The sequence below is a fragment of the Mastigoproctus giganteus genome, chromosome 4 (assembly GCF_048544385.1).
Source record: "Mastigoproctus giganteus isolate SK-2022 chromosome 4, ASM4854438v1, whole genome shotgun sequence".
In the NCBI taxonomy this organism is placed as follows: Eukaryota; Metazoa; Arthropoda; class Arachnida; order Uropygi; family Thelyphonidae; genus Mastigoproctus; species Mastigoproctus giganteus.
This window is the reverse complement of record NC_143578.1, coordinates 165,930,570-165,956,843: the sequence shown is the minus strand read 5'-3', so window position 1 is coordinate 165,956,843 and position 26,274 is coordinate 165,930,570. Positions and strand designations below refer to the sequence as shown.

The window sequence follows — 26,274 nt, the reverse complement described above, 5'->3', positions numbered from 1 at the left end:
AATGTACTGTGCTTGTTTTTTCAGCACCCTCAACCTTTTTTGCTAAAAAAAACTAAAATAAGCTTCTTTAGTACCACTGTAACCTAGGGCAACATTGATGTAGTACAGGTGTTGGAGAAGGGGCATCTTCAGTGTTAAACATATTCAGATTATAAAATCTACCTAACATTTTTAGCATGAATAAAAAAAAAATTCCAAAAGATGACCTATTAAGAGAAATTTCATAAACTCAAACACTATTTGACTGCTGGTGGACAAAACATTAAATTCATAAGAGAAATTATATTATTATAATTCTTTAAGAGTGTAGTCCTTTAAAAACAGCAAATGTGTCATACTTAAGAGTTTTATGGAAGTTCCTTATACACAAACTTCCAAAATGCTCATAGAATCCTATAAACATTTGGGAGCATAAACTACTGAGCTACATATTTAATGGCCACTATAGCTCAGTGGTCAAAATGTAAAGACAATTTAATTTAACAAATATTCCTTGAGTTATGTGATTAAAAAAAAGGTATTTCTGGAAATTTATCATTTAGGCTAAAACCAACAAACTCTTTTTCCATTGAAAAAGAGTTGGTGAAGTCAGCATTTGTGAACCGGTTCCCAAGGCAGTAGGATGGACGAGTATTCTAATGTTGAACTGGCCGACATGCACCTCTCGTATGGAGCTGTGGACTGTAATGGGCACACCACTCTGCACTTGTACCAGGAACGTTTCCCGCACAGACATGCTCCTCATCATACGATTTTCACACGTGCACAGAAAGTTGTGAGACTTGTTTCACGAGAGGTAACATGAATCAAGAGCAAACGACGAGGACGCCAGACAATGAGGAGAATGTCCTACATCTTGCAGAAGGCAATCCGAGTAAGAGTACTCTCACAATAGGCCAACGATTGGGTATTTCCCAATCCACTGTATGGAGGATACCGTCAACAAACCAAATGAGTTCATACCATGTGCAACGTGTCCAATCATTGGAGCCTGCGGATTATCCACTCCAGAGGAGTTTTGCTACTTGGTTTCTTCTACAGAAACGTTTGCAAATGCTGACTTCCAGTGGGATTGCTGTTCACGCAACCTCCCGTTCAATGTCCTCTACTGCACGATGAAGGCATTTTGGACCCCTGCAATGCTATGCGATTCATCATTGTGACCCCTACACCTCCTGCAAGTTTGTCGCACTGGTAGTGAATCACCCTGTATACATTAATGGTATTCAAATCAGATTGAAGCACTGCTCATTTACTGAATGATTGTAGTATAATAAGACTTAACCCCCCCCTCCCAACACAAGTGATTTATCGCTAGGCAGAACTGGATGTCTTTTAGCATGGGTCATGGTTGGCATCAGGTGAAGACCAATTTCCATCCATTACTTTGTTACAGCACACTAGTCAATGTACAAAACACTTGTCCATGTGCAACAATATGGCAACTGCACACAGAGCTTGGCATGATACGGAGCACAACCATACCAAGTTCTGCAATGCAAACTGCTAAAATTCTTGCATGTATGTTTCATTGATAGAAAACCTATTCAAGTCAGAACTGAGGTGCTGTACTTTAGTTAGCATTTCATTTGGGAGGAAGTGATCTGACAGATCAAGTCTAATGTTTTGTGCCCAGTTCTGGCTTAGGTATTTGCCACCAACAGAAATCCCATATGGATAGAAATGATTTTTGTCTGTGATCATTTTAACTGTGGTTAAATTGACACCATTTTCAATGATATCACATAGCTGGTACAACCCAATTGAAGTAGTTAAGGTTATTGTTTAGTCCTGTGGTGGGAAACAAGCTTTCCAATTGGACCATTTACAGAGCAAGAAACCTACAGAAAGCAATGGCTTCTTTGCTGTATAGCTGCTGATGATCATACTTTGACAGTATAGAGGAATGGAATAGATTATTGTTCCAACAGTTCCCAATTATTTTAGGACCCTTAAACAGTAAGTGTTACTTAACTGTACATTAGAGACAAGCAGCTGTGGTTGTAAACTTGTCTACTCAAGTAGAGTAAAGGTTTTGGTTCAAATACTATTCAAGTGAGTGGGTTGAAATGGCTGAAATTACCATTCCATCAAGTGTAGGAACTATTACCAATGTGAGAAGAGAATTGTTGTTTGGTTTTTTAGGAGCATTAGCAACTAAGGCCATATTGCTCCAGGGATATGCAGTGGTCACTCCCCAACTTTTCTGCATCCTCTGTATTTGGTGGCTCACAGGCTCTAACCCCCGTCTAATCAAGAAGCATGTGCTACACACTGCTGCTCCTGCCCACAGAGGTGCCATGAGAAGAGAAATCATTGAATAGTTTCTCAAGATTGACAGCCCATACTGTGAGATACAAAACAATGTTGATAAGACATGGCTTCAATGTCAAGAGAAACAGGAGCTGAAATTCTAAATCTGCAATTTATATATACCATATTCAATGATTATCTGGTTAGCATGCACAAGTGAGAGTTGCAAATAACAAGCCAGATAAGACTCCTTTTGGAAAAGGAAAGATCACTTTTTTGTGCAACTGTCCATGGACAACCAGTGTCTTGAAGTTTTAAGAGCTAACTTAATAAGCAATTTGAAATGTCAAGGAGAGGATATTGGCCTGGATTAGATAATGGGATTTAAGGTTCCATTCAAAAGCACACTACAGTATATATAGCTATAAAGAAATTTGTCACTGGACTGGATTTTTCGTGGCTCATCTGAGAAATCATTCAATAATCCTAGTAGCTTCCAGCTACTACTATTCTGAATTCACTGATATCATTTTATCCCACTGAATAGATTTAATTAAGACAAAAAGGTGACTAATACTAAGCACTGTCACTTTTATGACAAAAAACCCTTCCCTTGATAGTAGTTACATCTTTCACTTCCATATCAATACCCTGATCACCGCCAGATATAATGTTAGAGGTAATTCCAAATTAGTGTATTAAGCAAGTGCAACAAGATAAAAATTCTTTCTAGAAAAATTGTGGTGGTGCCAGTGTCTCGAAGTTTAAGAGCTAACTTAATATCTTAATTAAGTATTTGAATTACATAGTATCAGGGAATTATAGGTAAAGAATTAATTTAGCTATAATGAAAAATAGCTTTGAATTCAAGCAGCTTTTAAAACAGGCATTAAGGTGACAACTAGTAACAATTAAGTTTTACAACTATTTTCACCAAAAATTCTAAATATCTATGATAACTAATGCATAAATATTATGTAGTTCATCTAAAAATAAGACATTTTGGTCAACACAATTATTCAAACTACAATTTTCAAATGAGTATGCACAGTCAAACAGAATTCTGTCCTAAGAGGGATATTAGATTAATACACTCATGAAAATAAACTGAATTCCAAACTTGATTATGATGGAAATGTTAGAATGACTCATTCATTAATATAATATTAATTTGATTGCCCTATTATAAAAATCACTTTGAAACTCAATACTTACCAAGATGAGTATCACCATTTGTTGCTACTACTTCAAATACTCCATTATCAATGGTTAAAAGTGAGACATCAAAAGTTCCACCTCCTAAGTCAAACACTAATATATTCTTTTCGCCTTCCTTCTTGTCTAGGCCATATGCAATAGCTGCAGCTGTTGGCTCATTAATAATTCTCATTACATTTAATCCAGCAATTGTACCTGCATCTTTTGTAGCCTGACGCTGTGCATCATTAAAATAAGCTGGAACTGTCACTACTGCATTTGTAATTTTCTTTCCAAGATAAGCTTCAGCAGTTTCCTTCATTTTTGTTAAAACCATAGCTGAAATTTCTTCTGGTGCAAATATTTTTGCTCCTTGAGCTGTCTGTACTTCTATATGGGGTTTATTATTTTTTTCTATTACCTAAAAAAATAAAAACCACACTAAGCTGCATTCACATTACAATTAAAAAACCTAAATAACATAAAAACTAACTTCAAAATTACAACTTGTCAATGTGCAAATTGGCTATGGAAAATTACTTGTGGACTAATAACAATACAGCTATGACAGTCACTTACCAGCTCTTGTTGGTTTCTAACGATCAACATTTAGATTGTTTCACATCATAATCTATCAACAATTCAGCATTCACATAATATCCTTGTACTAAGTAAACTTTTCTGAATATTCAGAAGCTATTACAAGAGACAATCTTAATGTCTTACCTTGATGCTCAGTTCTCATTAATGTTAGTCAGTCAATTAACAGATCAAAAATTCTACATAATATCAGGTGACAATTTGTACATTACATTGTTTTCACATGTTCAGGTGCTCCACAACTTGTTACATAAAGCAAAAGAGGCATTTCAAACTAGCTGAGAAAGTTAATTCAAACTACTGCTTTTGCATGTACAGATCAGAAAAGGTTTCCTAAGTAGGCAAGACTACTTTGCTTTCTTACAAGTAAGAAGAATTTTTCAAAATTAATAGAAACTCATAAAATTAAGTATTAATTTTCAAATAAAATTAAGTTATGACTAACAGGAACAAAGTTTAGTTCCATGTACTCAAGTCTGAATTTAGAGCATTTAAAGAAGGTACCTTCAATATCAGGTTTACAATTATTTCTATTGGGTTTAAAATAAAAAACCCAAGCAACCACTTAAATTTTGAAACAAAGTTAAATATTTGGAGTATTATCATAATACTCCAAATATTTATGCATAAAAGTTAAATTTGACAAAGTAGTCACAAAGCAACATGAATTCTAAGCATCCAGAACATAGCCAAGAAGTCTTAAAATCTTTGTCTTTATATACCTGCTTTTTTTTTCATTTTAGCAAGAAAACCAGAAGTTTAAATTATGATTTAAAAAAAAAAAACACCTTGCGTTGAAAGGAATGCATTTCATTTTTATTTAAACTTTATCAGCTATTCATTTTCCTGAATCTTGTTGCAGAAAGTCTTTCTGCTAATAGAACACTGTTTCCAAACAGTTTTACAAAATTAAGTTTTTCCATGTAAAAAACCACACACACCTTTATATTTAGCTTCTAAATATAGCATATAAATTTCTAAGCATTTATATTTAAATGCTTAGAAATTTGCTCCCATTAAGCATCACTCAAACAATAGTCTAGTAGATATAGCAACTAGTGGAATAGGTAGTTACAAAGCTGATTCTAGATTATAATGAAAGCTAGAATTTAAACATAGCAATAGGATTACCATTGTGTCCTACAAGATCAGCTAAAGAATATCTGGATTTTTATTACAAAAATTTATAAAAAATTCTAAAGTTAATTAAAAAGCATATCTAAATATTTATGAATGTTCTTTAACTTTAGATTAAAGTTAAATGAAGTTCAATATATAATTGAAAATAAATAGTCCACTACAGCCTTTAAACTAAAGAGCTATTATTACAATGGAACCAACATGAAACAGCAAGTTATTACCTGACTGGAAATAAAAATATATACATACAAAAAAATTGGATGCATCTAAAAATAGTTTTCATAATTGTCAATCTGACAAACTAAATATATAAAAAACACTTGAAGCCATGGCAAAATAAAGAGGACCATTTAGTCAGCTTAAATTTTGTACATGCACACCATAAAAAGCAAGTCACATTTGACTTATTGTTTAGCACTTTGCCACTTTCTTTAATCTAACTACACAATATATTACACCTTGACACACGAAAGTACCAAAAATAGTTCTACATCTTCAGAAGTCAAAATGCAACATTAAGTTATTTTTTTTGTTCAGGCCACAAAGAAGATGAAAGAACTGAAAATGGCTAGAACTCAATGGACAGCATTTAGAAAAAAAATGTTACCAAACAAAGCAGTTAGAGACTAGTATTAGTGCCATAGAAGACAGAAAAATTGGCTGAAAAGTCTCAGCAGAAATTGAATTTCTATGGAACAGAGTGGAGAGATTTCTTAAGGTTTGTAAGGGGCAGATAGTTGCTTAGAAGCAAAGTTGGTTAGGTTTTATTGGCACATTAACAACTAAGGCTATAAATGCACCAAAACCTGGTCATAACAAAAAACTTTTCAGTGGCCTAATGAATTAGGTCACTAAGATAAGATATAAAAACAAGTATAAGACAAATTAATAAACAAGTAACAATAACAAGGTAGATTTTTAAATGCAAGTATTAAAAAAAAATACTGATTTTAGAAAATCTAAAAAGAGCAGACATGGTCATTGTCAGACAATATCTGGCTGAGCATATAAGGCTCAGCCAGATGACTAAAAGCAGTAAAATATACATGTTCACATCTAAAACGTGGACACTCAGTTAAAATATGACAAATAGTTAAAAAGGTGTCAATTCTCACACAGGCAAGTCATCTACCCCCAGAAGAAATGCATGTGCAAGATGACTATGTCCTATGTGGAGGCAAGCTAAAAACAACTTCCTCTCTGCAGTTCCTGTGCAGACTAGACTGCACAGTGTTGGATTACAGGCTTTATCTGATACAGCTTGTTTGTGACCTGCTCATGCCAAGATTATTGCAATTGGGAGAGTAATTTAACTTGTATTAGCTGCCTGTAGTCTGTATAGGGAACTAACAGACAGTATTGTGTTGCAGTGACCTGGCTGCAGCATCAGCCAGTTCGTTACCCTTGATCCCAATGTGGCTTTGGATTCAGCAGAAACAATGTCAAATGAACACTCAAAGAGAAAGTAGAATCTGCTGGACCCAGGTCAAAGATGGAACCTAATCCCAGAAAAAGCTTACAGTATACTTAAGGAGTTAGTATACACTATACAGATTTGGCACTTGTGGAATGTGGTCCAAGGCTAATTCTATAGTGTAGAACTCAGCTGTATATATGCTGCATTTGTGGGGAAGTCTCCCAGATATTAGTTTTGTCTTAGAAGATGACTCTCCTTGAGTAATCAGTAAAGACAAGCAAGAAGTCTGAATACTCTGCTTGGTGAGCAGCATAGTTGTTGGTAGACTTCTGCATATAAACTCTGGACATGGGATGTTCTGAAAGCTCCAGTAGCAATGTGGATGGTTTAATGATGGACTGGGTCTAGCCATCATAGTATGCTGTTTCTTGCTGATGCATACACCTGGGACCCATAATTTAATTTAGACTGGACAAGTGCATGATATAGGCAGAGTAGGGAGCAGTCTGCTCCCAATTATTGGATAAAATCCCTCGTAGGAGGTTCAATCCTCTGTGCACCTTGTTCACAGTTGACTGATATGTGGTAGAAATGTCAACTTATTATCGAATATTAGCTCCAAGAATTGTCTCCGGTGCTACTGGAATAATGTTTTGTCTGAGCATGATTTCTGGTTCAGGGCAAAGGTTCTGCTTAGAAGCACAGTAATCCTGTAGCGGTACAAAGTTCAGAGAATGTCCAAGTTATTTATTCTCTATGGCAGCATTTCCACAAATGCTCCGCAAAAAAATGGCAATTAAAAAAAAAGTTTGCATATTTGTAGCATACTATTTTTTGGATCATTAAAATAATTGTTTTTGTTATTAATATACTAGCAGACTAATAATCAAATAGATCGTGGAACACTTTTCGGGCTTTGCATAGAGGTAATGACATCTACGAAAAAGTAGCAATGTGGTGATCTTGCATTCCATTCAGCCTGGAGTACACAGGTTGAAGGAAGCAAACCAATACAACTAAACTCACTTCCTTGTATAAATTTTTTTAATTATTAGTATTTCAAAATGTGACCACAGATTTGTGGTTGAAAAAAAGAAAAACTTGAGTGAGCAGCAAAGTACTTCATAGTGCAACTGCGGTGGATGAAAACTGTACACAATATTGTCACACTTTGAAGTGAGAATGAACAATCGCAGCCTTTTGTCCCCCAAAAATCCACAAAGTAATAAAACAGGAACCAACTAATAAAACATCAACAACGAAAGTAAAATGACAGTTATTTGAATTTTGGCTTGGTGTGTTAGAAATAAAGATGCTCCTGATCCACAGTGCATCATATATAATAAAATATTAATATCAGGTCTTTGACTTCCACTAAGCTTGTTTCGTAATTGTTTGCGAATGTTGAGAGATGAAGTGTTCCATGACTAAAAAAAAAAAATTAGAAAACTGCTTTAAGGGAAAGTGCAGATGAATTGTGGGGGAAATTAAGGCATTTATAATTAGGCTTAAAAAAGTTCACTTTTATGAAAACATAAGAGTGGAAGTGTAAACTTCACTCTTTTACAGAGTAAGGTCTATATAATAAGATGATACAACTGAATAGATCAGTAATCTTTAAAAATAGAAAGTCCTTGGAAAAAAATATATAAATAAAATATTAAGGATAATAGCAAATTATTAGAAAAAGTAAATCAATCCAATAATACCATCAGGGACCTAAGAAAACAAAAAATTAATCTCTTTTTACTGACAATCTAGATGACTTCAACTGGGGCCAACCACCCAGACTGAAGGCAAAAAATGATAAGAGGTTCTGTTTCTGTGATGATCAATATATGCTAAGTAATTTAAATCTAAACCAAATATAAACCAGTATAGGCCAAAAACCAAATGTAAATAAAAAGTTAGAAAATTGAGAATTATTAGAATCAAATGTAAGAAATATAAGTGTAGGCATATATTAATCATTGTTGACCCAACAGAGAATGAAATTTAATGATTAAAATAAGATTAAATATATAATACATATTTACTGTATCTAGGACAATGTAATAGTCATCAAAATAATGTGGTGCCCCTATGTGATGGATATGGTAAAAAAAAAAAATTTAATTTAAGTTAATGCAAAAAGAAACATGCAGATAGTAAGAAAAAATATTTTATAGACATAGGTGTATTGCATGACTGCATTGACCCATAAATATTAGTTACAGTCATTTTAACCACTAATAATTATATATACACATACCAATAAAGAAGGTTATCTTTATTGGGTTCTGGGTAATCTCTTGATTAGAAGAGACAAGAATCTCACTAATCCACTACTGGGAGCTAAGAATTAACATTCATCAGAAGATGAACTTGAGGCATATCCTAAATAGATAAACATAAGGAGAACATCTTGTTAGAATAATCTGCTGAATTACTATGGTAATAGGAGTTGGATGCAAGAAACAATTGAGAAGGATGGTTGCCATCCTTGGGAATAGGCAAGGAAGTGCAAGTGTCTTCTTACAGGCAATTTTAATTTGCCTTTAAATTGATTAGAGCAAATGGGAAGGAAACTCAAAATGGAGGACAAGTTTTTAAATCAACTAGATGGATTATTACTTGTTTCAACATGTCAGGGAAAATACTAGGGAAAAGAATATTCTAGATCAGATCACCTGCAAGCCAAATGAGATAACAGGGCTGACAGTACAGGAACCAGTAGCAGGAAGTGATCACCAAGTTATACAATAGAAGATGGAGGTAGCAGTAGTTAAAAGGCAAAGGAATGGGTTATAATTACATAAAAGAAAATTAAAACTGCTTAAGGCACTACATGGTCTATTAAATGGGTAGATATATCAGAGAGTTAATTGAATTATGGTATACCATAAAATCATAGAAGCCTTGAATGCATATTTATATATGCATTCAAGGCTTCTATGATTTTATAAAAAAAAAAATTCCATTTATAAAAAAATATGGAAAACCTCCATGAGGAGGATTCCAAGTTGGATGAATAATGAAGTTGCCAGATTATTTGAGCAGGAATAAAAAACTGCATGGAAAAGTTAGAGCAATAAAAAAAAAAAAAATTTATTTATATATATATAGTACTGAAACTTATAACACCTACAAAATTGATCTATAATAGTGCCACAAAAGGTTAGGCTGGCAAAGGCAGAAAAGAAATCTCTGGCAAAGTGTGGGGATAAGGAATTTCACATATATAAATGCAAAGAGAAGGGCAAATTAGATTGAATTGTTATGTAATGGATGTGGGATAGTATTAGATATCCCAGCTGATGAACACAGTTACTTTGCATCAATATTTACAGAATAAAACCCCTTCGTCAATGAGAGAGGAAAAAAAAAACTTATGGGAGTGAAGTTGAAAAATATGTAATTAATGATATTGAAATTTCATATGATTAATGAAAATTACTTTCAAGCCTACAGGTGAGCAAGGCTCCCAGGGTTGATGGCATATACCATATAATTTTAAAGGAGATGGCAAGTGAGTGCAGCACTGAACCATTAAGGCTTATGAGAGATTAGAATTGGGAAAGATTCCACTGGATTGCAAAAGTACAGTTCTTGGAGTAGTAGGAAATTACCAATTGGTCAGTAACTTCATTGCAGTAGTAGGGAAAATAAAGGAGGCAATAATCAATGGTGGAATTCAGGATTGTTCCAATAGAAATGGAATTCTAAAGGAGACACACAGCATGGTTTTGTAAAGGGAAAAATGTTTAACAAATCTGGTTGGCTATTTGGACAGGATCACATGAGCTGAATTTAGAGAATAAATTCAACATTTTATTTAGATTTCAAAGCATCTGACTGTCTCAAATGAGTGGTTACTTTATAAGCTGGATCAGGTTGGAATTGCAGGAAAATCCTCAGATGGATAGCAAGATGACTTTGGGGCAGGATGCAAAGATGTTATTTCTCATATTATGTTAAAGCAAGAATTAGTATTGGGACCACTGTTTTTGATTTTCTTAAATGATATTGATGGAAGGATAAAGGGCATGATATAAAGATTGGTAGAGTTGTTAATGATCACTGCCAAGCAGAGTTTCTTTAGAGAAACCTACATAGACTTGTAGGGATGGTGAGAAAAGTGGCAGCTATGTTTTAATTCAGCAAAATGAAAAAGGTGTTACACCTGGGGAACAGCAACCCCAAAATATCTTATATATTTGGTGGAGTTTAACTAAAGTCAGTAGTGGTTATTTCTCTACACAGAAATAACCACTAGAACCAACAAAAGTTGGTGCAGCAGCATCATTACATAACTTTTCATATTGTAAATTTCTTTGGAGTTCCCCACCTCAATAAAGTAAATGCTTTCCTAGTAAAAAAGCCTTTTCTCAATAACAGCACCCAGACAGCCATTCCAGGTCTATGTGGCCCCTCACTGGTGAGGGAGAGAGTGCTACCATGGTTTAACAGCTGACAATCCAGTTGTCAGCTGATTTCACAATGACAGATTGAAGAGAGGGTTGTAATTTACTACACAGGATTAAGGCTAGAAAGCCTCAGATGACTGCAAGAAATTTACTATCATAAGTTCATACAATATCATTATTTCTATACACAGTAAACCAACCAAAGTTTGCAGCAACATCTTTATGTTGCATCTCATTATGAAATTAAATAATTCACAATTGGGTTGGCAGTTGTTATACCATAAGTGCCTACTCACCAATGAGGCCAAATACTTCTCAAATGGCTATTTTGCCAAGTATGTGACAGTCTTCTCTACTGTGGAAGACTTACAAGATAGGCAAGTCTTTGTGAAGGAATTAACAATATGATATGTAATGATGCTACTGCAAAGCTTGAGATGGTTTAACATACATAGAAATGATGCTACTACAAACTTATGACAGTAAATACTTCTCAGTTGAGGCTTTCTAGCCCATGTATCAAACTTAATTTGATACATGGGCTTTAGGAGTTGTTAAGGAAGTCTTGATTTAGTAGAATCAAGTTTTACAGTAAAGTAAGGTTTTCTAAATCAAACTTAATCTAATTCAGAGAATTGTTTGAAGATTAAATTTTTATACAAGTAAATAATAATTAAGCACTTACTGGCTGGCTTTGCAATATCACCATCAATTTTTTTGTTCATGGGTGAAAAATAAACACCATAGTTTAATCTTTCCAGGTGGTTTGGTGGATAATATACATTAGATTAATAAAAAATACACAATAAGACTAAATTAGATATTGTTGGAAAGCTTTAAGTTAAGATTTTCTGTTTCTAAAAAGGTGGTTTTTGTACTCCTTAACTGGCTAGGGAGTTGTTTGTAGTTAAAGTTACAACAAAAAAAAAAAAAAAAACTAATTTGAGTTGGGACTATTCTTAAAGATGTATGCAATGGTTTTCAATCCTAATTCCTTTGTTGAGATGAATATCTATGGCTTCTAGAAAAATTCTTCAGATTAAATTGAAGATCTGATTCAATTCTCCTATAACAAAAAAATAAAATTTAATTCTATAATAACCCTCAGTTACAGTCTTTGAAGTCACTGAAGAAAAAGACATTTGATTCCACTATATACATATTTCCAAGTTTGGAAATAAAGTATAATTAATAACCATTTATACCACGTGAAATGAATAAATGTAGTTCATTAAAACTATGGCCCAAGCCACTATACATTTAAGATGTTTCAGGCATCTTACCAATACCCATCAAACTATGCTGTTAGGGATAGAAAATAGGAAGGGTTACAATTTGATTTATATTCCAATAATTATTAAATTGTGAATTAAGTCTAAAGGATTTTAGGTTACATTAGAAAATGGATTAAGAATAGTAAATACATACTGATAAACATGCATCAAATGCTTACCTGCAGTCAGGACTCGTGCTTGCCAATGCCACCAAAACCTGATATGTATATTGACAAGAGGTGCCCAACAGTTAATTTATGGATAAGGGATTAAATCCATTGACCAATAGTAAGATTGGCAAGTCTTGCTATCCTCATAGTAATTAACTTTTGTGGAAAACAACCATTTAAATGTCCTTTTGATTGTATTACACATAATCAAAAATTATACTGATATAGGTTTGGGTATTTTATCTTCAAAAAACTGCCTATATGGTTACACAATGAAAAGGAGTAGGCTATATGCAGCCTATAGGTTGGCTGCCCTGTATTATACAGTGGCATTCCAAAATTCTGGCCTGTTTTATTTTGCATGTCACTATTACAGCCCAAAAAGTATAGACTGTGCTATGTTACCTATATATATATTTTTTTTTTTGCAGAAAGCATTAAAACATGAGCCTAACCAGGTTCACATGAAATACTAAACAAAGAAAACTAGTTCTATTGCAAATGACAATCACATTGGACAGCCCCCAACCAGTATATAAAAAGTCCATACTGAATGGACTACATAGTTGCCTAGTCTTAGTCATTTCCTGCAAATGAAATGAAGCTAGTCTGCCACAATGCTGTGTTACAAATGCCAAAGCAATACAAGTTTGCCCTATACTAGCATTCAGAACTAGCTAGCAGAGGATACCATTACCTATAGTTGGGTGTAGGTGATGACAAATGACAGCTTGCCATTTCTTGCAACCCAATTATTATATTTAGTGAAATCTAAATGTCACTTGAACACATGATGAAGAGGAATGAACCTTATTGTTCAGAATTTTTGGGTAACCTGAAAACTCAGATCTACAAAAGCAGGAGGGCACACTTTGAATTATTTGGTATTCACTGAACAGGTAATGAATAATAGCTTTACTGTCTATACATTTTGTTTTAGTCCTATATATCAATAGATGGTTTGAAGAAGTCAAAACAGCACTAAAGTTAGTTTGTGGGAATATCTGAAAATTAATCTTTCATATTACAACCTCTTAACCATTGCCAAGAAGATGAAAAACATGTAGCTAGAAAACAACATTAGACAAATCTAAAAAGTTGACAAAAGCATCTTAAAAAAAAAAAAAAGGAACTGAGCCTTTGCTTCTATAAAGCAGTTTTTCTCTAAGCAGGAAGGTTTTAAAAATACCCTATACAAGTTAGACTAATTTTTAGATTAAATTAACCTACTGATTTTTTCTCAAGCTATGGACAAAAAAAAAGTTATAAAATAAACTGCAACTTACCTTAAATGGGAAGAACTTAACATCTCTTTGTACTGATGGCTCAGACCATTCACGTCCAATTAAACGTTTGGCATCAAAGACTGTATTCTCAGGGTTTGTTGTTAACTGGTTTTTTGCTGCATCACCAATCAATCTCTCACCTTCTGCAGTGAAGGCTACATAGGATGGGGTAATTCTGTTTCCTTGATCATTGGCAATAATTTCAACTCTTCCATTTTTAAAGACACCAACACTAGGAGTAGAAAAAGCTATTTCAATTTAAGTAGCAAATAAGCTTCTTTACATACTAAAAACTGACAGTGCAATCCAATTATTTACCAACAATTTTCAGCAATTGGAGTTGCTTGGAGGAATTAAATTCTAGATCTGTAAGAAAGATAGACTATAGATACCTGACCAATTTGATTGGATACTTTGATGCAGTCACAAAAGAAAGGCTTTGATACTGTTGCACATGGAAGACTGCTGCACAAATTGGAGCAGTGAGGCAAATGCTGCTATGGATAAAGGTATGGTTGAGAGGTAGAAGACAGTGGTAATCAATGGACACTATTCACATCATGGACTAATGCTATTAATGGAGTCCCTCAGTGTTCAGTCCATTGTTTTCTGATTTTATAAATGATATTGATCAAGCTTAATGTTCAAGTTTGCAGATGATACAAAGGTTGGCAGGGTTGTTAAGGACACTACTGACACTATGCTGCTGCAACAGGATCTGGAAAGGTTCAGCAGACAGGCTGTTAGAATGGCTCATGGTGTCTTGTCAATAATATATAGAAATTTTTCTAGCAGGGATGAGGTGATTATTCCCTTGTATAAGGCAATGGTCAGACCACACCTAGAGTACTGTATACAGGGCTGGAGGCCTCATTTCAGGAAGGATGTAGTGCTGCTGGAACAAGTACAGAGAAGGGCAACAAGATTAGTGAATGGAACAAAGAGTTGCTCTTACAAAGAAAGGCTCAAGTTTTGCAAATTACAGTGTCTGGAGACTAGGCACTGGCAAGGTTGATCTCATAGGTGTATAAAGCCTTGAATGGATTGAGCATGCTCAATACCAATGGGATTCTTCCTCTTGCTCAGAATAACCACCTGAGAGGACATAAATTCAGATCGAGGAAAGACAGATGTAGGATAGATGTGCAGAATTTTGCCTTTAGCCAGCAGGTAGTCCATTGGTAGAACAGACTTCCATCCTTTGTTGTGGAAGTCTATAGCCTAAATAAATTTGAGACTCAGCTGGACAGGTATTTCGAACAAACAGAGGGGTGAAATGCAAGTGTTTTTTTGGCTGATGCTGCATAAGCTTGCATCATATCTCTACTAATGCTAAAAGACAAAAATGCCAGACTTTGCAAGTGTCCTGCAGACAACTTAGAAATGCAGAGTAAATAAATGGCTAGAGCAACTAATGTCCTCTCCAGGAGGATAACATTTGTCTTATACAGGACAATGGATGTCTTCAGAACTGTATACAACAACATTCAGAATGTTGTACATAGGTCTGAAGACTAGACAAAACACCTAGAAGGGATCAAAGAAGAATGATCAGTGACAAGAGCAAATAGTAGTAGTGGCATGTGATGCAAGAAAGCAAGTGTATTAGCTTATGCAGCATCAGTCAAAAAAAAACCACACCATTCCCTAATAATGCCTGTCCAGTACCTCATTAAGTTTATTTAACCTATCAACTTCCACAAAGACAGATGGAAGTTTGTTCTGGCAATTAACCACCTGCTGGCTAAAGGCAAATTTCTGCACATCTATTCTACCATCTGTCTTTTCTTAATTTGAATTTATGCCCCCTTAGGTTTGTAATCTGAACAAGTGGAAGGATCCCATCAGAATTCAGCATGCTCAACCCATTCAAGGCCTTATACACCTCAAACAGATCACCACACAGGTGCTTAGTCTCCAGCTGCTGCAATTTGCAGAACTTAAGCCTCTTGGTAAGAGGATCCTGTCATTCCCTCAATCTTGTTGCCCTTCTCTGTACACACTCAAGCAAATCTACATCCTTCCTAAAATGTGGCCTCCAGACCTGTATGCAGTACTCAAGGTGTGGCCTGACCATTGCCTTATACAGAGGGACAATCACCTTTTCCCTGCTAGCAAAATTCCTATATATCATTGACAAAACCCCATGACCTGCCCTGGCAGCATTTGCTCAGAAAACTTCATATCTGAGTGCACAATTACTCCCAGGTCTTTTATTTTCTACCACCTTAAGTTTAGTAAGTTTCTCTGGGGTTACTTCTATCCATATACAGTACTTTGCACTTGTCAAGATTAAACTTCAGTTGCCACTTCTTAGCCCATCTGCCCAAATTATCTAGATCCTCTTTCAGTAGCATACTGCCATTACATTACTGCATATAGATGATAGGTGTGTAGTTGTCAGATTGCAGACTAAGCAATCTGAGAACTACACACCTATCAGGAGACCTGGTCGAGATGCATGAAATGGGTTGATTGAAACAAATGAGGAATGTATATTCCTATTTGTAGGAAAGGTAGGGGCACCAAATAAAGAAAAAGTGGGTTTCATGAAGTTTAATTATGTGGAACCAGCTGTTGAATTAAATAGTGGAACAGGGAAGGAATCTAAGTTCAAAGTTCAGTTGGTTGCATGATTATGTTGTAGGAATGGCATGAATATTCATTCTTTGGCTGATGCACAAGTCTACATCATTTGGCTTCACTAGTAACACACTGCCATAAGGAAGCACTACCATAAAACAATTTGCACTTTCCGGTTTATTCGGCTTTTCTGTTAGCACTATCTATTATGAACAGGTAGTAAACTATCTTATTGCAAATGCTGATAACTGGAATTGTGGGTTTTTCATTACAGTATTATGGCAAAATGAGTTCCCCTTCACTGAAATCTTCAATCATAAAAAACAAGTTTTCAGAATCTTCTCTTCATTCTTATTTACTCGTTACAATGGTGAAAGGAAAGGGACCAATGAAAACTGCAAGTACTGACAATGGTGAAAGGAAACAAAACAAAATTGATTTAGAAATTAAGTACGAAGCAGGACAAAGTTCGTCATCTATTGCATAACTGGAATACTAAAAAACAGTGAATACTATTTTAATGGACAGTGAGCATATAAAAGAAAAGGATCAACAGTGATTGCAAAACAGCGTTCAGGTGCTATATTGAAGATGGAAAAGTTATTAATAATATGGATGGAAAAATTGGATTCAGAAGCAAGTGCCCCCAAGTCCAATGGCCATTCAAGCAAAAGTGTATTTATGAAGATATTAAGGATAGGTACAGTGAATCCCTAGCCAAGTTCATGACAAGCAATGGGTGGGTTAATAGATTCAAGCAGCACGCTGGTTTCCAAAACATTAAATTATGTAGTGAAGTCTCCAGCTTCAGAGAAATTGATATGTTGGGGGGGGGGGGGAACTTAAATCTCCGCAGCCCTCAACTTCTGCAGCAGCGTGGTTATCAGCTCGAAAAGTAAAACTTGCTGATATGCCTGTTTCCTCTACTTTTTTTTACAAAAAAGTAAATAAATAATTCTATTTACATGTTTAACCATTTCTTTTTTGCTTCAATCAAATTCAACACATTTGTGAGTGCTACATAAGCATTTAGGGAAACTGAGTTATGTAAAATTGGACTTGCCAAAGTTTTGCAGAACAACCCTTATGCAAGTCAGGGAGTTGCTGTAATTGGTTTTACAGTATGAAAAAAAAAATATTTCAAAAACTAGGATAAGAATATCTATTAAACTGGGAGAGAAGAAAAACAAATAGCCTGTCCTCTTTTACTGCCCATTTTTCTAAAACTGGCTTCTCCCTTTTCATGTTATACTTCCATTTGGAAAGATAGCATTTCAATTGAAATATGATTTTACTACTTTCATTTGAATGTATTTCAGAAGGTAAAAAACCACTCCTATTGCAAGAACAGCACTTCATGAAGATTTAGTTTGTGCCATGACAAGACACTCCCCTGTAATTACAAAGAAAACATTCTCAACTTTTGAATGCCAGCTATTTGTTTGTGATCTACTGAAATCGTCAGACTGAGAAATTTACTAGACAAGTTAGTGCAAAGCATAATAATTTTAGTTTACTAAATCACTGAGGTTTGTGAAATGGCACTGGTCAAGAATTGCTTATTCAAGATAATGCAACTCATTATGAAGGCATTTGCAATACAAGGTAATGAACATCTTGCCATTTCACCAACTTATGTGGTTTACTATGAACTAAAATGATGCTTCGCAACAATATGTATACCTTTGTATCACCACAAACTCAGCCTAATATACCTTCATCTATGTCATTAAGTATTAAAAACAATAGCCCCATCACTGAACCCTGGAAAAATCCACTAATAACATTAGTCCACAAAAAGCAGTGCCCATTGAATTCCACTGTCCTTTTACACTTAACCACCCCTTTATCTACAGCAGTAACTTGCTCTTAATGCCACATTGCTCCAATTTATACAAGTCTCATGTGCAAGAGTATCAAGCCTTCTGAAATCCAAGTATATCAAAATTACTTTCTGCACCCAGTTGCTCCATGAAATTCATTCTTGTTCATGAAGGTCTCACATGACTTTTAATCCATGACTACCTATTTTCCCTTAATAATAAAAAATATAAAAATGTAAGTTAACATGTCTGCTTTTTTTTTTAGGAGCATTAGCAACTAAGGCCATATTGCTCTGGGATATGCGGTGGTCATTCCCTGACCTTTACACATCCTCCATATTTGGTGGTGACTGCAGACAACCCTGGTCTGCACAAGAAGTGTGTGCTATGCACTGCTGCTCCTTCCCACCTGGCTACGGAGGCACCAACATGTCTGCAATTAGACCATCTAACCTTTGATCCCACTTTACAAGTTGGGGATATGTATGTGCATCTGCAGTCCATAGGAACTGCCACTAAATCCAAGAACACTCAAAACTGAGACAAGAGTTTGCTGCCTAATGATTGGATAGATTCCATCTACCCCAAGTACTTTTTTTCTCTATGTACAGCTTCAATTTTTCTTCCACTTTCCTTATCACAAAGTCACTTACCTCTGTTAGTTTGATAAACTTCTGGCTTCCAATCCCCTAAAGGATTCCTCGTGTGTAAATGTAGATGCAAAATACATCAAAATGAATCTGTCAGCAACATTATCAATAGTTAACCCACTGACATCAAGTGGCCCAATCCTTCCTTCTATTGTTAAGGTAAACATAGCAGTCTGTTACTTTTCTTACCCAAGACTTCTCATAAATCTTGCCTTACCTCCTTTGTGACTTGATTAGACTAATTTATATATGCTATACATGTGACCTGATGATTTATATGCACCCATGCACTTTTCTTCTGACAGGTCTCAATAGTTCATCTGAGATCCATTTAGGTCTAAGCCTTGAACATGCTTTAGCCTGAAAAGCCTAGCAGCTTTATGATTAGAATTTGCTGTTGGTCCCCTATATAAAATTACCACACACTTCCCTTAAAATGTTTACAGTAGCTATTTCTTTCATCAAATTCCATATTTGTACACCAATTGTGTCACCCAGTGGGTCTTTTACCTGCAGATTCTTAATGCAGGTAGAATCACTGCTGATAACCAGATCTAGAGTGTTGATTCTTCTCTAACATGCTGCTATACAAAACATGGTCACCCAAGAAATTTACAGAGGTGTTGCTAATGTGCAAGTGACCAACCCACAAATTTAGGTCAACATTTATAAATTTAAAATCCACCATAAGACTGATTCACTGGGCCAATATTTTTCTGTATAGCTCTTTAGTATATTGACAGCCACTAAGAATAACACCAACTCAATTGTTTTCCTAGTGCTTATAGCACACCTAACCAACTCAACACTGGTCACCCATGTCAACTGGATACACTGCTTTAGATCTAATATGCTTAACTAATATTACCCTTCCTGTATAAATTATACTCCATATGTTTGAATGACACCATGTCTCTGCTATCCCTACAATGTCTGCATCTGATGACTTATTCAGTACTTCAAAATTAAGAAGTTTTCTAGCATTAGTGTACATAGCACATGTTCTTGCTTATAGTTACCCTTACATAGCCCATGTATTTACTTATTACATAACCCACAATAGGGCCTGAAATCCCAACACCTTTCTTTCCGGACTGCTGGATTTTCCAATACAAGCAATGGAAGAATTGCCTCCATCCACATGTTGCTTTAGTTAATCTATTAGTCTGTATCCCCTAAGCAAGTTAGTTGACACACATATAGGCAGGCAAAATGGCTGAAGTTAGTGCAAGTGCCATGGCTTCGGAAAGCACTAAGGGGGTAGTTGTCCTCCGAATTATAGCCTTACGAAGTGTACTACTTCGTCTGATGATCTGTTGGGAACATGATATTGCCAAGAGGGATGTCTTTGTGTGTGCTTGCTGTAAACAATACAAAGCATCAGCTCAGCATTGTTATGCACTTTTGAGAGCTTGAAGAACAGGGTACATACTGTCAAATGATTTAGATTTGAGGCCCATCAAGCTCTCATCAACAATAGTTTGCAACTACTGTCAGGGAAACATTGTGCAAAAAGAATAAGTGTAATAGAGCCAGGGTATCTGCCATGGGCAAAAGTTAAATGTTGCAAAACATTTAAGGGCACAAAATGTGATTTCATACACATTGACACTAATCACATTAAGAGTAGGAGATATGCAGATATACTTTACAAGTACAGGTGAATTTTGAAAGACGTCGACACTGTTTTGAAATTGTATACAATTCTATGCAGACAAACACAGGGAGCATGATGAGAGCCTCGATTGTGCAAAGCTCACAGGGTAGAAATTCTCAGTGTGGCCTATGCTTGTTACCAGGAGAGAGTGCTTTTATAGGGATGGGATACACTTAAATAGAAAGGGTGCAAGAATAAATGTGGATGCTATTGAGGCAGATTAGATGGTTTAGGAAAAAAAAAAAAAAAGCTAGCTCGGAAATACAGACTAATAGATTACCAGTAGCTGCAAGCAATTCTTCCACTGGAATGTGCAGCAGCCTGAAAAGCAAGGCACTAGGGATTTCAAGCACTGCTGGATGTCATGGAACAAATAAATACTTACCCTGTGTTAGAGTAAGTAAGAACAGGTGCATGTATCAGATAATTGGTATCATAAGGAATGCAGAATTTGAATTTTGGGGAGTTCGTGTGGGACAGTAACAGGTATAGGCCAACTAAGCAGTCACCAACCTACCTGCCCACACATTTATTGGGAAGCAATGTTGTGCTGCATGGGGGTGCACACCATGTGGGTTGTCGTGAGCCCACACATGAGCATTGTGCTGGTTGAATAAGCCTTCACGAGTGAAATAAGCTACATCCGTGAACAAAACATAAGCTGGAAAATAAGTCTTGAACACTTTCTTGGAGAAACTACTGTGCAAAAGCCACACGTGTAGGATGATCTTGGGGAAGCAGTAACTAAACCCTTTGGAGATGAAAGGGGTAAGGAATCGTTGTGCCAGACACATTGTAACGAGACAATCCTAAGGCAGGGGCACAAGTGCTGGTAGTAGGATTATTCTGGATGGCATTCACACTTTCTTCCATGGCAGGAGTTCACGTCAAATGTGGTCTGCCCACACTACTCCTGTTACCTCTAAATGACCCATAATTGCACATGTGCAAACAAACAGTGGTCCGGTACATGTCTGTCTGGGAAGTGTTCTCCATAAGTTTGTTGAGCAGCTCGTCCATTGCCCTCTAATCCATACACTAGGTGCATGGATGCCAGCTCACAGTTTGTATATCAATGCATCCTCTTTGTGCGGCAACTACTGGTCCAATGAGTAAACCAGAAATTTTCCCTCTTGCGAACTGATGAGCAGCGCTGTCTACTGACTTACAGTGACATTTCCTATGCAATTCACATTCCTTTAGATATTACCTACCTCCCCTAAATGTCTGTACCAATATTTTTGAGACACCCTGTTATGTGTGTGTATGTATATATATAGTAAAACCCCACTAACTTGGATTGAAATATGAAAAATTCTGTTCACAGTTGAGTACTTAGAAAGTACACACTGGATTTGGGAAAGCAGATAGTAACTCTTACTGCACACTGATTGACTGCACAGAGAGTTACAGAACATACACATTACATTTGTTTTGAGTGTTCAGTATTGTTGTTGCTTCAGAGTCAGAAGGACGTTATTGTTTGTTTCATTTGCATACTTTATGTATATACAAAAAGTACCATTTTATATAATTTGGAGTTCTAAAGTGATTATTTTCATCAGCACTACTTATAACAAATTTTCCATTTGTGTTCTAAGTTTTGTCTTTTAGGGCTATCTCTTGCTCACTAATCTAGATTAATTGCTTAAACTGGATGATTCTCCCCAATCACTTTGGATTAAAAAGGGTTTCCTATGTGTGTAAATAAGTGTATTGCACAAATTTAATCTTGTTAACTATAATAAAAAAAAGTTTACTTTTTTATTAGGCATTTAAAGATCTGGTCTTTCCATACAAATTGATCACTCTTGTACTGCAAAACCATATGGCTACAATAAACTTGTCATTCTACATATAATAAGAATGAAGAGTGTCACTGTCCTCCAGCAGTTTCAGCATCTATGGGAGGCTGTGTTATTTGTATATACAGTCTTTTGATTTAATTTTACATGTCAGTTTCTTTTTATATATATTTTGAAACTTCTTAAAAAACAACACCACTTCAAAATTGCTCCATGAGTAGCATTTCCTAATCTCTTAAATAGATGTAGCTTGTTTTAAACTTTTTCAACAGCTTTTCAATAGTTTTCAGATTGCCGTAATAGACAGAGGTTATAGATGTATCAACATAACACTTGCTAAAGTAACTAACATTTTAATAGTAACAGCTGGACCAAGTATTGAAGTAGATACTACTTCAAGCCTGCTGGTTTGTTTTGATATATTATAGGAGTAAATACATTTTCAAAATTTAATCTAATAACTTTGCCTTGCTACATTGTTTTTTAGTGCATTATGATATTTAATTCATTTGTTGCCCTACTCAATTTACATCATTAAGGTAATGATAGTTGCACAGGTTTTCCTTATGAATGTAAACCAGATTAGTCTGTTCTGCTATAACACAGTATTAAAATAAACAGGGATTATGTGAAAAATAAGGATGGGGCAATGTACTTAAGAAAAAAAAATTCAGTTTGGTAAGTAAAACAAAAGTGAGAAACCTAGTACAGTACAATTGCTAACAGGTTTAAACATCTTAAATTTCTAATAAATATTAGAGTAAATATAGCACTTTATCTTGTATTGGTTGGAAACTGTACACATACATAGAAGTTTAACCTTGACAAATGCAAAGTACTGCATATGGGTAGAAGTATGCCCTAGAGAAATGTACCAACTGTGTCGTACTACACTTAAGGTGGTAGAAAATGAAAGACCTGGAAGTAATTGTGCAGTCAGATATGAAGTTCTCCTGAGCACTGCAGACAGGCTGCCAGGGCAGGTCATGGGGTTTTGCTACCAGGGAAAAGGAGATGATTGTCCCTCTGTATAAGGCAATGGTCAGGCCACACCTTCAGTACAAGGTCTGGTGGCTCATTTTAGGAAGGATGTAGATTTGCTTGAGCATGTAGAGATGGGCAACAAGATAAGCAAGGGGAATGAAGGGATCCTCTTACCAAGAGAGGATTAAGTTCTGCAAATTGCAGTGGCTGGAGACTAGGCACCTGCACCATGATCTGATTGAGGTGTATAAGGCCTTGAATGGCTTGAGCACGCTGAATTCTGATGGGATCCTTCCGCTTGTTCAGATTACGAACTTAAGGGGGCATAAATCCAAATTAAGAAAAAAAAAAAGATGTAGAATAGATGTGCGGAAACTTGCCTTTAGCCAGCAGGTGGTTAACTGCTGGAACAAACTTCCATCTGTCATTGTGGAAGTTGATAGGTTAAATAAATTTAAGGAGGAACTGGACAGGCATTTGGAGGGAATGGTGTGATTTTTTTGGCTGACGCTGCATAAGCTCATACACTTGCCACTACTAGCTTAATACTGTAATATATGCATACTAATTGATCTGTTCACTGAGTTTTTGTTTTTTGGACTTAAAATTTAAAACTGAAAAAAAAGCAATCAATAATGACAAACAGCATGCACAAATGAGATAGGGAGTAACAAGTTTAGATAGCTTAAAATAGGAGTGAAGAGAAGATTCTAAAAACCTATGTTTTTTATATGGTTGAAGATTTCACGGAAGGAGAAAATAAGTTTCACTATAATAATGCAAAAACCCACAGAATTCCAGGCTATTGGTATTATTGCAAATGCAATAAGATTGTTTCCTACCCATTTATAATTAGAATGCATTAACAGAAAATGTCCAACAAACTGGGAACTGCAAATTGGTTTTACAGTAGTGACCTATGATATGACATGAAAATAGGAGCTGGCCTACAATATCACCTGTTATCTTGTGAATGACAGTGTATCTGCAGCCAATACAACTACATTAAGTGGAAAATACAGCTGTCACACATTTGATGTTCAACATTGAAGCTTCATAACCTTGAATGTATTGTTGCACAAGTCACTACGTTCAGCTTAGTGCCAGGTTTTGTGTTCACCTGGTGTTACTCAGATGTAATTGCACATGAGCCAACAAATCACATTATACTGTCTGTTCCCTAATAAAAGTTAGGTGGAGCAAATTTGCATTGTTGAAATAAATATTAAAGCAGAACTGACTGTATGTGGGCTTTTACTCTATATGCAAGTTTGCAATCTACTTAAGTTTGTTGTTTGAAAAGAATAGTCAGTCTGAATCTTATAATTCAGATAATGCATACAGGAAGATAAGAATCTAAGTGAATTCCCTCCCCACAACCATGAGAATATTTATACAAGTGGCTGCATACTGTTGCTAGTGAAGCAACAGGTATCCACATTGTGGAAAGAATGTAGTGCAAACTGATTTTCATTTCAAGACTAATCAAGTTTAGTGCTGGTATGAAACTTAAGCAAATTAGATTTCATATAGTCACTTACCAAGAATAAGTTGTTCCCAAATCTATTCCAATCACAGTACCTATACTTTCCCTCTTGGATTCATCGTCTTTCTTGGCTACTATTAATGTAGCCAGGAACAAAATCAATGTTGTTCTGAACTTATTCATTTTCAGATATTACCTAAAATAAAAATAGTAAAATTTGAATTAAATATTAAAATTTAAGTTGACATAATATATGAAAACTGCTGCTATACAAGCAGTTCTGCATAATACATCAGAAATATAAATAAGTGATGCTTGTAAAGCTAGCTTCAATACTAATATTTTGAGGCAGTATATTAACCAAGTCCAAAGTACATAGCTCAAAGCAAGCACTTGTTTTTCATTTAGCTGTAAACCAGAACAAAATTCAAACCTCTAAAATTATATAATATTTTGTATACATAAAGTACCTCAACAAATGTAGAAAATAAATAGAAGTGTGTACAAAGCTATAAACAAAAAAGCACTGCTGTTAATAGCCCACAGTTCAGTAGAGCAATGACAATTAAGCAGTTAATTTCATATACTGTACTTCATACTTTCACTACCTATAATGACTGAAGAATAACCATTTATACATAATGGCATAGCAATTAAATGCTTACATAGCAAACCTGAGGTGCAAGCAGAAGTATAGAAGAACAGCTAGTGAGAGAACTGTATCAGGACTTAAGAGACAGCACTTACTGTTTTTCATTAAGATTCTGTTATTTTCCACAGTTAAGAATCAACCAGCTCTGTTTTAATGTCACTAAAGCTTTGTGACTAGTGCATGTATCACTTACAAGTGAGATTGTTTGGAATAGTTTAGGTTTGTTTATAAAATGGTTAAGTTTCAGAATATTTATAGTTCAAAAAAGCATTAAGACTATTTGTGTGTATGACTATTACCTCACATTACTTTGACTGGTTTATCATACAAATTAATTTTAACGGTTGTGCTTTGAGACTTGTTTGGGGAGCACTAGTGTAGAGTAGAAAGTGCACACAATGAATGCCTATAAGAAGTTTGATTTGAAGGTGTTCTGAAATGAAATAGAGTTCACACTGAATACTGAGACTAGGAAAGGATGTATCAAAACATTATCCAATCAATGGAACCATGGTATTTCCTCATAAAAGAGGAGCTGCTTTTAATTATTTCAAATGTGAAATTACTCATTGCATAAAAAAAAAAAAAGTAATTTGAAGAAAATACATTTAACTGGCCAACCTTAAGTGTATTGACACTTAATGCTGTCAAAAGCATAAGTGTCAAGTGCTCTGTATAATAAAATTTAATTAGGTAAATACTGCTAAGCCACTAATATAAGTAATTTTCTTATAAAGAAAAATTAAACTTACACCAAATTGTAAACTTAAATAAAAAAAATTTACAAAATGAATTGCTGAGTTTATTTTGCAACTTATTTTTCTATTATTGGACAAAAAGGAACCTAAATGGTACAAGCCAGGGACACCAGCACTTCACTATCAAGGATTA

The 26,274-nt window shown here is 35.2% G+C and overlaps 1 protein-coding gene across 1 annotated transcript in view; it reads right to left on the bottom strand.

The window, feature by feature from the left end:
- LOC150087171 (endoplasmic reticulum chaperone BiP-like) overlaps positions 1-24,927 on the bottom strand; it is a 47,746-nt gene extending 22,819 nt beyond the window's left edge. Inside the window, exons 1-3 of the mRNA XM_090373002.1 lie at positions 24,787-24,927; positions 13,744-13,975; positions 3,469-3,871 (exon numbers count right to left, since the gene is read on the bottom strand). Coding sequence (XP_090229128.1) covers positions 3,469-3,871; positions 13,744-13,975; positions 24,787-24,914 — 763 coding nt within the window. The 5' untranslated portion in view covers positions 24,915-24,927. The remainder of the gene's footprint in view (positions 1-3,468; positions 3,872-13,743; positions 13,976-24,786) is intronic.
- Positions 24,928-26,274: the final 1,347 nt, after the last annotated feature.